The sequence below is a fragment of the Dendrobates tinctorius genome, unplaced genomic scaffold (genome assembly GCF_039654945.1).
Source record: "Dendrobates tinctorius isolate UK_male_01 unplaced genomic scaffold, ASM3965494v1 ptg000074l, whole genome shotgun sequence".
In the NCBI taxonomy this organism is placed as follows: Eukaryota; Metazoa; Chordata; class Amphibia; order Anura; family Dendrobatidae; genus Dendrobates; species Dendrobates tinctorius.
This window is the reverse complement of record NW_027361742.1, coordinates 1,409,429-1,424,931: the sequence shown is the minus strand read 5'-3', so window position 1 is coordinate 1,424,931 and position 15,503 is coordinate 1,409,429. Positions and strand designations below refer to the sequence as shown.

Sequence of the window (15,503 nt, the reverse complement as noted above, 5' to 3'; positions counted from 1 at the left end):
AGAAGCTCCTGGATCATTCCTCGTCGGTCACTTCCTGCGGCGCTTCCTGCTGTGACGATGAGCGACGCGTGGAGCCGGGCGGGAGGACACAGGATCGCCGCGTCTGACAGGTAAGTAGCGACCCCCGTCCCCAGCGATGTCGCTGGTGAGATCTGCCTGTGTGGCAGCTCACTAGCGACCACCTAGCGATGCACCAGCGATCCTGACCGCGTCATATCGCTGGTCGGGATCGCTGGTGCATCGCTAGGTGTAACGGTACCCTTAAACGTAACTGGAAGAGCCAATCGAAAAGAAACACGATTAAGAATCTCCAAAATCTTATAAGGTCCAATAAATCTTGGCTTGAACTTTGGAGACGCAACCTTCATAGAGATATTCTTTGACGACAACCAAACCATATCACCCACTTTAAACTGGGGACCTATGGTCCTATGCCGGTTGGCAAACCGCTGGGCCTTTTCCTGAGAGAGTGACAACTTATCCACCACTTGGTCCCAAATCTGCTGCATTCTCTCTACCACAGTGTCCACACCTGGGCAGGCTGAAGATTCCACTTGCCCTGAAGAAAACCGAGGATGAAACCCAAAGTTACAGAAAAAGGGCGACATCAAAGTGGCAGAACTAGCTCTATTGTTTAGCGCGAATTCGGCCAAGGGCAAAAATGAGACCCAGTCATCCTGATCAGCAGATATAAAACATCTCAAATAGGACTCCAAAGTCTGGTTTGTTCTCTCAGTCTGCCCATTGGTCTGAGGATGAAACGCAGAGGAGAAAGATAACTGAATTCCCAGATTGGAACCCAATCATAAATGGCCTGTACCTTGGCCGGGTCCATTTCAATAGTCGACGGAGACAAAATAAATCCCAAAAATGAAATCCTCTGTACACCAAAGAAGCATTTTGATTCCTTTACAAACAGGGAATTCTCCCTCAAAATCCGGAACACAGTCCGGACATGTTCCACATGTGAATCCCAATCACTGGAAAAGATCAAAATATCATCCAGATAGATGATCAAAAACTTATCCACAAAGTCCCGGAAAATATCATTCGAAAAGGATTGGAAGACAGAAGGGGCATTAGTGAGCCCAAAAGGCATCACCAGGTACTCAAAATGTCCCTCCGGAGTATTAAACGTCATCTTCCATTCATCCCCATGCTTGATGCGAATAAGATTATACGCCCCCCTGAGGTCAAGCTTAGTGAACCAGCAGGCACGTTTAACTCTGGAGAATACCGTAAATCAGACATCAGGGGTAACGGGTACTGATATTTAACCGTCATCTTGTTAAGGGAACGATAGTCAATACAAGGTCTTAATGAATCATCTTTCTTGGCCACAAAAAAAAAAACAGCACCTAAGGGTGAAGAGGATGGTCTAATATGACCCTTCTCCAACAACTCCTTAATATAGGACCGCAGAGCATCATGTTCGGGTACTGATAAGGCCTGTTTCACACATCAGTTTTTTTGGTCAGTCAAAATCTGCTAAAATGGCGGATAGCGGATCCATTTCTGTACTGACCACAACGTTTGTCACCGGACCGTTATTTTAACGGATCCGTCAAATGAGGAATTTTAAAGGAACCACTGCCTGGGGAAGGGGGGGGACGAGAGAGAGAGGGAGAGGGAGAGAGACAGAGAAATTTTTCAGCCGCCAGAACAGGGTTTAGGGTTAAATTTTTGGCTGAGTGAAGTCTTTCGGGCATGCGCAGTGAGAAGTGCGGATCCTGCCGCCCGAAAAAACGTTGCATGATCTGTTCGGGCATGTCGGCAGACGTCAAAATTTTGGCGGATCCGCAAAAAAAAGGATCCAACGGATGGCCATCCGTCAAGATCCGCCGGTAATGCAACTCAATGGGAAAAAAAACGGATCCGCAAAACGGCGGATTTTGACTGATGGACACAAACAGATGTGTGAAACAGGTCTAAGTTGAAAAGCCGACCCTTGGGAAATTTACACCCAGGCATCAACTCAATTGCACAGTCATAACTCCTATGAGGAGGCAAAGACGCATACTCACTAAATACATCAGAAAAATCAGCCAAATAATCAGGAATATCATGAGACTGAGGAGAGGTGGAGAAAACAGGAGCGTCCCTAAGAACACACTGACAACCCCGACTCACCACAGACTCAGATTTCCAATCCAAAACTGGATTATGAGTTTGCAACCAGGGAAAACCCAGAACAATAGTATCATGCAAATTGTGCAGCACCAAAAATTTACAATTTTCTTGGTGGTCTGGGGCAACTCACATTATCACCTGGGTCTAAAACTGGGGTTTATTCTCCACCAAAGGAATAGCATCAATACCACTAAAAGGAATAGGCGTCCGCAGAGGCGTCATGGAAAAACCACAACGTTTAGCAAAGTCCAAATCCATCAGATTCAAAGCTGCTCCCAAATCTACAAAAGCCTTAGCGTAAAATGTGGATAAGGAGCAGATCAGAGTAATTGCCAAAAGGAACTTAGGTTGTACACTGCCCACAGCAAATGTGTGTGCAAATCGTTTCTCTCATTTAGGGCAGACAGAAATAGTATGAGAGGCGTCTCCACAGAAAAAACACAGCTTATTACGCCTTCTAAACTCCTGAAGTTGCGCCCTAGACAAAACCCTACCACATTGCATAGGTTCAGACGTTTGTTCAAAAGGTGGTAACGCCTCTCGTGTAGTTTTACGTTCACGTAAACGCCGATCAACTTGAATGGCTAATGACATAGAATCATCAAGACCAGAGGGAACAGAAAATCCCACCATCATATCTTTTACAGTCTCTGATAAACCTTTCCGAAAGAGAGCTGCCAATGCACCATCATTCCATGTAGTAAGGACCGCCCACTTTCAGAATTTTTGACAGTATAACGCTGCAGAATCCTGACCCTGATTCAATGTCAATAGGATTTTCTCAGCTTGATCAATAGCATTAGGTTCATCATACAACAACCCCAAGGCTTGAAAAATGCGTCCACATTAGTCAGAATAGGATCTCCAGGTGTCAAAGAAAAAGCCCAATCCTGGGAATCGCCGCGCAGCAAGATGACAATTTTAACCTGCTGCACAGAGCTCCTCGATGAGTTAGGCTTTAAGGCAAGAAATAATTTCCAATTATTCTTAAAATTCAAAAATTTAGACCGATCCCCAGAAAACACATCAGGAGTAAGGATCTTTGGTTCAACCGCATGTGACTGAGCGAGATAGGTGGAAATTCCCTGCACTTCAGCAGCGAGCTGCTCCACACGATCAGACAATTGCTTAATCTCCATTAGAGAAAAAATCCTCCTACGGCCCCAGAGAAAAAGAGGAAAAAATACATATAAAAAAAAAAAATTCTGACACTTTTTTTTTTTAACAATTTTTTCCTGCTTTTGAGTACCCTAGAATCTGCGGTATGGCTGGTGATTCTGTTATGAATGGGTCACCGAGGAGGAAAATAAGACCAAGCCAAGTCACAGAAAACCAGAGAGGTTGGTAACTACGCGGATTGCAGACCCCTGATCCTAACCACACAACTAACAGCAGCCGTGGGCATACCTACGATGATTCTAGACACCTCGTCACAGCCGGAGGACTAAATAAGCCTAAAGCAAGAAAAGGGGAAATCTAAAACTGCCCCAGAGCAGACCCCAAAGGAATAGACAGCCCCCACACATGTACTGACGGTGAGACAAGATGAAAACACGAACACAGGAAGGAAAATAGGCTGAGCAAACGATGGGGCCCACACTAGCTAGAAAGGACAGGAAAGGAAAGATACTGTCTGCAATCACGCCAAAAAACCCTGCAAAAATGTCCAACACTTCTGAGAGCAAAAAATACCCTGAAGTCACTAGACTTCTCCCACTATATCAGCACTCTGGCATATTCTGAGAACAGAGCAAAAAGAGGCCAATCTAATAAGGGACAAAAAGCAAAACTGGCACATACAGTGACATAAGAGTGGAAATTCAGCCCAGCCCCAGGCGGGGCTGGCTGACCACACAAAAAACTGAATAGACCAAACCAAATCAAATGTGAACATTAGCAAAGACAACTTAGCTTGAGAAGGCAGGAACTGAGCTGGAAACTAAGACCTCAAGGGGCAGGGAAAAATCACCAGCATGGGAATAGGGAGTCGGCTGTCTTAAATCCAGTCTGAGACTCCAGATGTCCAATCCTCTTCGTCATTATCAGGTGGCAGGTCTCTGTTAATTAGATCAGCTTCACTACCTCCTGCCACCACCAGAGGGAGCCCGGAAAGAGAACTCACAACTCCTCTCTCAGCACAACCAGCTCCCTCATCAGGAACCAGAGGCAGACCAGAAAATGATTTCACAACAGGGTTCCCTCTGCAGCTTATTCGGCAAATACTATAGCTTGCCGAATAAGCAGGGACCCAATCAAATTTGTTCAACTCTACTGATTAATGCTGCTTATAGATCAGTCAGGATGTTTCAGTAGTCAGATTCCCTTTAATCCACAGGGAAACTTGGCAGCAAGTTTCTGCTCCTCTAAAGCACCCCTATAGGAATCTACAGTGTGATGCATGGTCCAGCCCCGTGCTCAACAAAGGGAGAAGCTGTAGCTTCTTTTGCTCTATTATATGAAGCAATGCCAATTTGTAACTCAGAATTCCCAGTAAGATATTGGAAAATGTGTTTTTAAAGCACAAAACCCCTATATTTATTAAGAATTTAGATAAATATGAAGTCTCACCAGCTCTGAAATTCTTTCCTGCTCCATTCAAACTTGTGGTCTGGGTGTCTGAAGCGTGTTTTTTCAGAAAAAAGGACATTAAACTCTACATTTGGAGTACTAATCACTACAGCCTTAGGAGCCATAAAACCAAACAGTACATCCTGGAATTGTTCCAGGTCCTTTGCTTCCAGGTGTTCGATCCTTCAAAGACACAAATAAATGAGAAACCAGTTAGGATCTTTTATGATGATAAAATCAGTTCAATTATATTAGGAAACACCCATTCTCCAAATAAACGAGAAGCTAATGAATTACCTAACCCCTTTCTGACCTTAGACGTACTATTCCATCCATGTGCTCTGGGACTTAATTCCCATGGATGGGATAGTACGTCATAGGCGATCGGCCGCACTCACGGGGGGAGAACGGCTGATCACGGCCGGGTGTCTGCTGGTTCTCACAGCTGACACTCGGCACAAAGTGCCAGGAGTTGTCATGGACCACTTTCGGCACTTTAACCCTCGGAACAATGCAATCAAACAAGATCGCAGTGTTCCGGCGCTGGCAGAGGCATCAGGAGAAGCATCGGCAGGGAGGTGGCTTCCCTCAGAACAGTGTCTCCATGGAGACCCCGGCTCCAAAATGGCTGCAGGGTCCTGCAGGGAGGCGGCTTTCTCAGTGCCTGCTGAAAGCAGGCGCTGAGAAGCCGCCTGCAGTGCCTGTCAGATCGCTGATCTGACATAGTGCAGTGCAAAGTGTCAGATCAGCGATCTGACTTTATACAGTTGTGGACAAAAGTATTGACACCCCTGCAATTCTGTCAGATAATACTCAGTTTCTTTCTAAAAATGATTGCAAACACAAATTCTTTGGTATTATTATCTTAAATTAAATGAAGATAATAATACCAAAGAATTTGTGTTTGCAATCATTTTCAGGAAGAAACTGAGTATTATCTGACAGAATTGCAGGGGTGTCAATACTTTTGGCCACAACTGTATAGTAATGTCCCATACTGGGACAATGTAAATAAGTTAAAAAAAAAAACATTTTTAAAAATATATTTTTTTAATTCTTAATTAAAAAAAAAATTTCCCCAATAAATACATTTCTTCATGTAAATAAAAAAAACAATAAAAGTACACATATTTCGTATCACCGCATCCGTAATGACCCGCCCTATAAAACTGTCCCACTAGTTAACCCCTTTAGTGAACCCCATAAAAAAAAAACAAGGCAAAAAAATGCTTTATCAAACCGCTGAACAAAAACTGGATTTACAAGCGATCAAAAAGATGGATATAAATAAACATGGTACCACTGAAAATGTCATCTTGTCCCGCAAAAAACGAGCAGCCATACAGCGTCATCAGTTGAAAAAAAGTTATAGCTCTCAGAATAAAGTGGTGCAAAAATAATAATTTTTTAGATAAAACAGTTTTTATTGTATAAAAGCTCCAAAGCATAAAAAAATGATATAAATGAGGTATCGCTGTCATCGTACTGACCCGAAGAATAAAACCGCCTTATCAATTTTACCGCACACGGAACGATTTAAATGCCCCACCCAAAAGAAATTCATGAATTGTTGGTTTTTGTTCATTCCGCCTCTCAAAAATCAGAATAAAAAGCGATCAAAAAAAGTCATGCGCCCGAAAATGGTACCAATAAAAACGTCAACTCGTCCCGCAAAAAACAAGACCTCACATGACTCTGTGGGCCAAAATATGGAAAAATTATAGCTCTCAAAATGTGGTGATGCAAAAACTATTTTTTGTAATAAAACGCATCTTTTGGTGTGTGACAGCTGCCAAACACCCAATATAAAAACCAGGTATAAATAGTAAATCAACCCCCCCTTTATCACCCCCTTTGTTAGGGAAAAATAATAAAATAAAAAAATGTATTTATTTCCATTTTCCCATTAGGGTTAAGATTAGGGTTAGGGCTAAAGTCAGGGTTGGGTCTAAAGTTGGAGTTAGGGCTAAAGTTAGGGTCAGGGTTAGGACTAAAGTTAGGGTCAGGGTTAGGACTAAAGTTGGGGTCAGGGTTAGGGCTAAAGTTAGGGTTAGGCTTAGGGCTAAAGTTATGGTTAGGGCTAAAGTTATGGTTAGGGCTGGGGCTAAAGTTAGGGTTAGGGTTTGGATTAGGATTAGGGTTATGGCTAGGGTTGGGATTATGGTTAGGTGTGTGTTGGGGTTAGAGTTGGAGGTAGAATTGGGGGGTTTCCACTGTTTAGGCACATCAGGGGCTCTCCAAACGCGATATGGTGTCCGACCTCAATTCCAGCCAATTCTGCGCTGAAAAAATCAAACAGTGCTCCTTCCCTTCCAAGCTCAGCTGTGCACACAAACAGTGATTTACCCCCAAATATAGGGTATTGGTGTACTCAGTACAAATTGGACAACAGCTTTTGGGGTCTAATTTCTCCTGTTACCCTTGTGAAAATAAAATATTGGGGGCGAAAAGATCATTTTTGTAAAAAAATAAGATTTCTTAATTTTTATGGCCGTACGTTATAAACTTGTGTGAAGCACTTGGGGGTTCAAAGTGCTCACTACGCATGTAGATAAGTTCCTTAGGGGGTCTATTTTCCAAAATGGTGTCACTTGTGGGGGGTTTCCACTGTTTAGGCAGATCAGGGGCTCTCCAAATGCGACATGGCGTCCGTTCTCAATTCCAGCCAATTCTGCATTGAAAAGTCAAACGGTGCTCCTTCCCTTCCGAGCTCTGCCATGCGCCCAAAAAGTGGTTTACCTGCTTATATGGGGTATCAGCGTACTCGGGACAAATTTTGAAACAACTTTTGGGGTCCAATTTCTTCTCTTACCCTTGGTAAAATAAAACAAATTGGACCTGAAGTAAATTTTTTGTGAAAAAAAGTTAAATGTTCATTTTTTTTTTAAACATTCCAAAAATTCCTGTGAAGCACCTGAAGGGTTAATAAACTTCTTGAATGTGGTTTTGAGTACCTTGAGGGGTGCAGTTTTTAGAATGGTGTCACTTTTGGGTGTTTTCTATCATATAGACCTCTCAAAGTGACTTCAAATGTGATGTGGTCCCTAAAAAAAAATGGTGTTGTAAAAATGAGAAATCGCTGGTCAACATTTAACCCTTATAACTTCCTAACAAAAAAAAAAATTTTGGTTCCAAAATTGTGCTGATGCAAAGTAGACATGTGGGAAATGCTATTTATTAACTATTTTGTGTGATATATTTCTCTGTTTAAAGGGCATGAAAATTCAAAGTTGGAAAATTTCAAAATTTTCGCCAAATTTCTGTTTTTTTTCACAAATAAACGCAAGTTGTATCAAAGAAATTTTACCCCTTTCATGAAGTACAATATGTCACGAGAAAACAAAGTCAGAATCACCGGGATCCATGGAAAAATATTCAGGATTGAGAGTCCTCAGTAGTTGATACCTTTTAATGGCTAACTGAAAAGACGGTAACACATTGCAAGCTTTCGAGACTACTCAGGTCTCTTCATCAGGCTAGACTAATACAAAATCTGAAGTCACATATTTATGCACAATACAGCCTAGAAAAAATGCAATAGATAAGACAAGTGACGTGAAGCAGAACTATCAATATGAGAGAGGGAGAAACATAAATATAAACATTGGGCCAGTTCATAGATAAGGAGTCCGGATGTTTTATGGTCCTCTGATTGGGGTCTACTTCTGTGTTGTGATGCCCCCACAAGGTTTTAAAAGGAAATTCCTTAATTGATGTAAAAAGACATAAATCCATGCGACACAGTCATTCCAGCACTGAGAGTGTCAAAGGTCGTCATAAATTTGTACTCGCAAACTCGTCTCTCTCTCTCTGAGAATGGAAGTTACCTTTCAATACCAGTAATTTCATATCCACGTTGCTGTGATCAGGGATACAGAAATGTTTTGCCACAGGTAGATCCATTCTTTTTTCTCTTATTGTGTGACGATGAGCATTCATCCTTGTTCTAAGCTTTTGCTCTGTCTCCCCCCACATACAGACCCCCAGTTGGACATTCAGTACAAATAATTAAGTACACCACATTAGATGTAATGCAGGTGAAAGTACCTGGGATCTTGTAGTCCTGATGTGAGTTGGGGATCTTTATCTTGTCCGTGGTCATTATAAATGGACAGGTTTTACATTTTTTCTGGTTGCAAGGAAAGGTTCCTGCAGCTGTTGGAGAGGACAGGGAGCTTCTGACAATGATGCTTCTTAAATTTGGGGGCTGCCTAAAACACAGCAGTGGGGGGGTCTGGAAAAATGGATTTTAATCGGGCATCTTTTTGTAGTAAAGGTTGTAATTTCCGTGCAGCTCCCCTTAGCACCTCCAGATTTGGGTTGTAGGTGACTACTAGAGGCACTCGGTTATTTTCTTCTTTAGCTTTGTAATGTAGCAGGTGATTCCTTGATAATCTGGTGGCTCTTGTAATTTGGTTTTCAATTGTTCTTGGATGGTAACCCTGATTCAAAAAGGTCTTTTTGAGGCGACCAAGGTGTTTGTCTCTATCCATGGGGTTGGAACATGTACGATTGTATCTGATGGATTGGCTATAGATAATAGAGTTCTTTATGTGTTTTGGATGGAAACTGTCCCATTTAAGGTATGTTGGACGGTCGATTGGCTTCTGATACAGGGATGTCTCTATTTCATTGTTTTTTAGCTTAATGATGGTGTCCAAAAAATTAATCTCAGTACTGGAGTAGTTGAGTGTTAAATTGATGGTGGGATGAAATTGATTAAACTGTTCGTGGAACGTCTTTAGCTGTTGCTCAGACTCCGTCCAGATGATTAAAATATCATCAATGAAGCGGCAGTAGGCCAGGGGCCTGATGGGGCATGAGGACAAAAAGTCGCTTTCAAGCTTGGCCATGAAAAGATTTGCATACTGTGGAGCCATTTTACTTCCCATAGCTGTGCCAGTCTCCTGTAGATAGATCCTGTTGTCAAATTCAAAGTAATTGTGGGTGAGGATGAATTTTATAAGTTTCACCACAGCATCAGCATCAGTCCCTGTGTTTTCCATGAAGAATTTGCAGGCATTTAAACCATCTTGGTGTGGGATATTAGAGTACAAAGATTCCACATCCATGGTGGCCAGGATGGTTCCTTCTGGTAGAGGACCTATTGCTGCTAGTTTATTCAATAGGTCAGTTGTGTCCTGAATGTAGCTGGATGTATCCTTCACCAGTGGTTTAAGAATACCCTCTACAGCGACATTTTTTTCTTATCTAAATGCAAAAGTCCAGATGATTAAAATATCATCAATGAAGCGGTAGTAGGCCAGGGGCCTGATGGGGCATGAGGACAAAAAGTCGCTTTCAAGCTTGGCCATGAAAAGATTTGCATACTGTGGAGCCATTTTACTTCCCATAGCTGTGCCAGTCTCCTGTAGATAGATCCTGTTGTCAAATTCAAAGTAATTGTGGGTGAGGATGAATTTTATAAGTTTCACCACAGCATCAGCATCAGTCCCTGTGTTTTCCATGAAGAATTTGCAGGCATTTAAACCATCTTGGTGTGGGATATTAGAGTACAAAGATTCCACATCCATGGTGGCCAGGATGGTTCCTTCTGGTAGAGGACCTATTGCTGCTAGTTTATTCAATAGGTCAGTTGTGTCCTGAATGTAGCTGGATGTATCCTTCACCAGTGGTTTAAGAATACCCTCTACAGCGACATTTTTTTCTTATCTAAATGCAAAAGTCCAGATGATTAAAATATCATCAATGAAGCGGTAGTAGGCCAGGGGCCTGATGGGGCATGAGGACAAAAAGTCGCTTTCAAGCTTGGCCATGTAAAGATTTGCATACTGTGGAGCCATTTTACTTCCCATAGCTGTGCCAGTCTCCTGTAGATAGATCTTGTTGTCAAATTCAAAGTAATTGTGGGTGAGGATGAATTTTATAAGTTTCACCACAGCATCAGCATCAGTCCCTGTGTTTTCCATGAAGAATTTGCAGGCATTTAAACCATCTTGGTGTGGGATATTAGAGTACAAAGATTCCACATCCATGGTGGCCAGGATGGTTCCTTCTGGTAGAGGACCTATTGCTGCTAGTTTATTCAATAGGTCAGTTGTGTCCTGAATGTAGCTGGATGTATCCTTCACCAGTGGTTTAAGAATACCCTCTACAGCGACATTTTTTTCTTATCTAAATGCAAAAAGGAGAATCTAATTCCCAAAGGACTCTGGATTACAAACCCAATTCTTCATACCTACAATACCCATTATGCACAAAACCTTTGTCACAGGACTTCTGAGAGACTAAGGAACCACCTTTTACATGTCTGCTACAGCATAAGGAGTAAAGTCCAGGGGCAATTTGAAACTCTGAGGAAAACACTTACAGAAAGCACAGAGCAAAAATTACAACAATACTACAACAAACTATGGACCTTTCTGGTTCATAACAAGGAAAAGAAACTACACAGACTGCGTCTCAATTCAGGACTCTATACAAACAGATACAAAACAAATCCAAAACCTGACAACTTGGACAACCACTCCATTCCAGACACAAAAGCATCTAACTGTGTCATCAATCTCTCAGATTATAAACCCAACAAAGTGGAACTGGCCGTGCTTTCTAGAGGACTCTCATTTTGTCCCACTAAGGCCCTAGATAAAAAACTCTGCAGTGATATGGAACAGTATTTCAGGAGACTGCGCCTGAGGGAATATTTCAATGATACAGAAGATTTAGAAAACACTCAGACCGAAGGAAAAGGGATCGTAACAACTAGGAAAAGGTCAGACTGGACACCTCCACCTGGACGCAACCCTCATTTGGATAAATATATAGACTCCTTCAGACATTTGATAAAATCCACAATCATAGACACTAACAGGAGACAAGCATCCAAGATCAGTGCCCAGGAGAGAAAGGCCATACAGTCTTTAAAAACCAACAAGGAAATCATCATTAAACCTGCTCACAAGGGAGGTGCAATAGTCATGATGAATACGTCAGACTACATGAAGGAAGCAAACAGGCAACTTATGGACACACGCTACTATAGAAAATTGGAGTCGGATCCTACACAGGAACTAAACAAGTTGGTTTCTTGTCTGCCTGACCAGTCCATAAGAGCTGGCGATGACCTGATACCAGAGACTCCAATAATAGGGACATTCTACATGCTTCCCAAAATCCACAAATCTGGAAATCCAGGAAGACCAATTATTTCATGTGTGGGCACCCTCACTGAGCAGGTATCTGGATGGGTAGATGGTATTCTTAAAACACTGGTGAAGGATACATCCAGCTACATTCAGGACACAACTGACCTATTGAATAAACTAGCAGCAATAGGTCCTCTACCAGAAGGAACCATCCTGGCCACCATGGATGTGGAATCTTTGTACTCTAATATCCCACACCAAGATGGTTTAAATGCCTGCAAATTCTTCATGGAAAACACAGGGACTGATGCTGATGGTGTGGTGAAACTTATAAAATTCATCCTCACCCACAATTACTTTGAATTTGACAACAGGATCTATCTACAGGAGACTGGCACAGCTATGGGAAGTAAAATGGCTCCACAGTATGCAAATCTTTTCATGGCCAAGCTTGAAAGCGACTTTTTGTCCTCATGCCCCATCAGGCCCCTGGCCTACTACCGCTTCATTGATGATATTTTAATCATCTGGACGGAGTCTGAGCAACAGCTAAAGACGTTCCACGAACAGTTTAATCAATTTCATCCCACCATCAATTTAACACTCAACTACTCCAGTACTGAGATTAATTTTTTGGACACCATCATTAAGCTAAAAAACAATGAAATAGAGACATCCCTGTATCAGAAGCCAATCGACCGTCCAACATACCTTAGATGGGACAGTTTCCATCCAAAACACATAAAGAACTCTATTATCTATAGCCAAGCCATCATATACAATCGTACATGTTCCAACCCCATGGATAGAGACAAACACCTTGGTCGCCTCAAAAAGACCTTTTTGAATCAGGGTTACCATCCAAGAACAATTGAAAACCAAATTACAAGAGCCACCAGATTGTCAAGGAATCACCTGCTACATTACAAAGCTAAAGAAGAAAATAACCGGGTGCCTCTAGTAGTCACCTACAACCCAAATCTGGAGGTGCTAAGGGGAGCTGCACGGAAATTACAACCTTTACTACAAAAAGATGCCCGATTAAAATCCATTTTTCCAGACCCCCCACTGCTGTGTTTTAGGCAGCCCCCAAATTTAAGAAGCATCATTGTCAGAAGCTCCCTGTCCTCTCCAACAGCTGCAGGAACCTTTCCTTGCAACCAGAAAAAATGTAAAACCTGTCCATTTATAATGACCACGGACAAGATAAAGATCCCCAACTCACATCAGGACTACAAGATCCCAGGTACTTTCAGCTGCATTACATCTAATGTGGTGTACTTAATTATTTGTACTAAATGTCCAACTGGGGGTCTGTATGTGGGGGGAGACAGGGCAAAAGCTTAGAACAAGGATGAATGCTCATCGTCACACAATAAGAGAAAAAAGAATGGATCTACCTGTGGCAAAACATTTCTGTATCCTTGATCACAGCAACGTGGATATGAAATTACTGGTATTGAAAGGTAACTTCAATTCTCAGAGAGAGAGACAAGTTTGGGAGTACAAATTTATGACGACCTTTGACACCCTCAGTGCTGGAATGAATGTGTCGCATGGATTTATGTCTTTTTACATCAATTAAGGAATTTCCTTTTAAAACCTTGAGGGGGTATCACAACACAGAACTAGACCCCAATCAGAGGACCATAAAACATCCGGACTCCTTATCTATGAACTGGCCCACTGTTTATATTTATGTTTCTCCCTCTCCCATATTGATAGTTCTGCTTCACGTCACTTGTCTTATCTATTGCATTTTTTCTAGACTGTATTGTGCATAAATATGTGACTTCAGATTTTGTATTAGTCTTGCCTGATGAAGAGACCTGAGTAGTCTCGAAAGCTTGCAATGTGTTACCATCTTTTCAGTTAGCCATTAAAAGGTATCAACTACTGAGGACTCTCAATCCTGAATATTTTTCTATCTACTGGCTAACACGGTACAAAGATATACATCTTTCCTGTATCAAAATGCGGGATCCATGGAAGCATTCCAAAGTTATTCCCTCATAAAGGGACAGGGCTCAGAATTGTAAAAATTGTCCCGGTCATTAACATGGAAACCACCCTTGGGGGTTAAGGGGTTAACTATGCTATAGAAACTATAAGGAGATTCTAATAAAGATAATCTTGAGTTTAGTTACAGAGATGTCTTCAGTACTAAGTCAATAACTGCAGAATTATAACCGCCCCATAGATGAAAGCGGGCTGCCTACTGCAGATAACGTATGTAGTTTATGATCTAGTCCCGGCTGCGGATCACAAGAAATCAGTCTCCAGTCAGAGTAGCCAAGTCTCCTTAGGGTGGTCATCAATATCAGATTGTGAGAGATGGGTGTCCAAAATCGCCAGCAACCAGCTCCATCAGCAGTGTACAGATATAAACAAGGGCCGCTCAGTTCCGTGTAGTGGCCTCTGCCAAGACCTGCAGATCAGCTAATAACAGCTGATTGGTCAGCGTGTCAAGTGTCGGACCCTCCGCGATCTGATACTGATGACTTATCCTTAGGACAGGTCATCAATATCATATGCTCAGACAACCCCATTGACTTAGGCTATTTGCAATAACCTTTTTCAGGAAATCCTATCAAACTATTTATGCTCTCAACAGTTTTTTTTTCTTGAGATGACAAGGACAAAATTCTCCTAAGGACTATAACAAGTCAAAAACAGTAATAATGCATTAGAGAAATATTGAATATAAGGTAAAATGTATTGCATAGTCATTAGCCAAAAATATAACATAGGCCACATCTCAGTTTCCTAATGAGTAACATGGATGATATTGATTCATGTCATATTGGCCCACTACGCAGTAATATGACCTCTTTGACCTTTAGAGTATAGTTCGGTGCTGGCACCACTCACTACAGTCTGTCATTCCCTCAAGCAAATCCACTCCCTCCTGCTAATACAGAACTCACAACATCTCAGGCGCCTGTACATACTTACAGCTCAATGCAAGTTATTAGGTCAAATCCAAGCAGAGCAGGATCCTTTTCAGTCACAGAACCATGATACAGGGTTACAGACAATGATCTTTCCAGTGGGTCCAAGTAATGGAATGGAAGAGGAGTTAAAGTATGCCTGATGATAAAAGCATAGGAGGTCAGATTTCCTACTATACAGCAGGTGAAATAAGTCTTGAACACGTCAACAATTTTCTCAGTAAATCTATTTCTAAAGGTGCTCTTGACATGAAGTTCTCATCAGTTGTCGGTAGCAATCCATCCAATCCACATAGGCAAATTAATGAAACCAAAGATGTCCACAAATTAAGTTATGTGTAATAATGAGAAATGACACTGGGAATTAGTATTTCACATATGAAGAAAGAGAGGTGCAAAAAGCTGTGGAAAGTCATGACACAAGCTGAAATCTATGAGTAATTAGAAAGCAATCCTGCCACAAAGTGAAAAATGAAAAATAGTATCAGACGGTTCAACTGATGGCCTATAAAAAGGTGTCTAATTAATTACCAAGGTGTCACAAAAGATGATGGGTAAAACCAGTGAGCTGTCTCAAGAACTTTGCAACCTTATTGTTGCAAAATATACTGATGGTATGGGTTACAGAAGAATTTCTAAAATACTGAAGGTTCCAGTGAGCCCTGTTGGGGCTATAATCAGGACATGGAAAGAACATAATTTCACCATAAACCAGCCACAACCAAGTGCTCCTCAAAAGATTTCAGAC

The 15,503-nt window shown here is 41.8% G+C and overlaps 1 protein-coding gene across 2 annotated transcripts in view; it reads right to left on the bottom strand.

Moving 5' to 3' along the window:
- The window catches only part of HENMT1 (HEN methyltransferase 1), an 82,071-nt gene that overhangs the window by 35,338 nt on the left and 31,230 nt on the right, over nucleotides 1-15,503 (bottom strand). The window contains exons 4-5 of one of the 2 annotated variants that reach the window (XM_073582867.1): nucleotides 14,760-14,894; nucleotides 4,699-4,881 (exon numbers count right to left, since the gene is read on the bottom strand). In XM_073582867.1, coding sequence (XP_073438968.1) covers nucleotides 4,699-4,881; nucleotides 14,760-14,894 — 318 coding nt within the window. The remainder of the gene's footprint in view (nucleotides 1-4,698; nucleotides 4,882-14,759; nucleotides 14,895-15,503) is intronic. The other variant, XM_073582868.1, reaches the window with a different exon arrangement.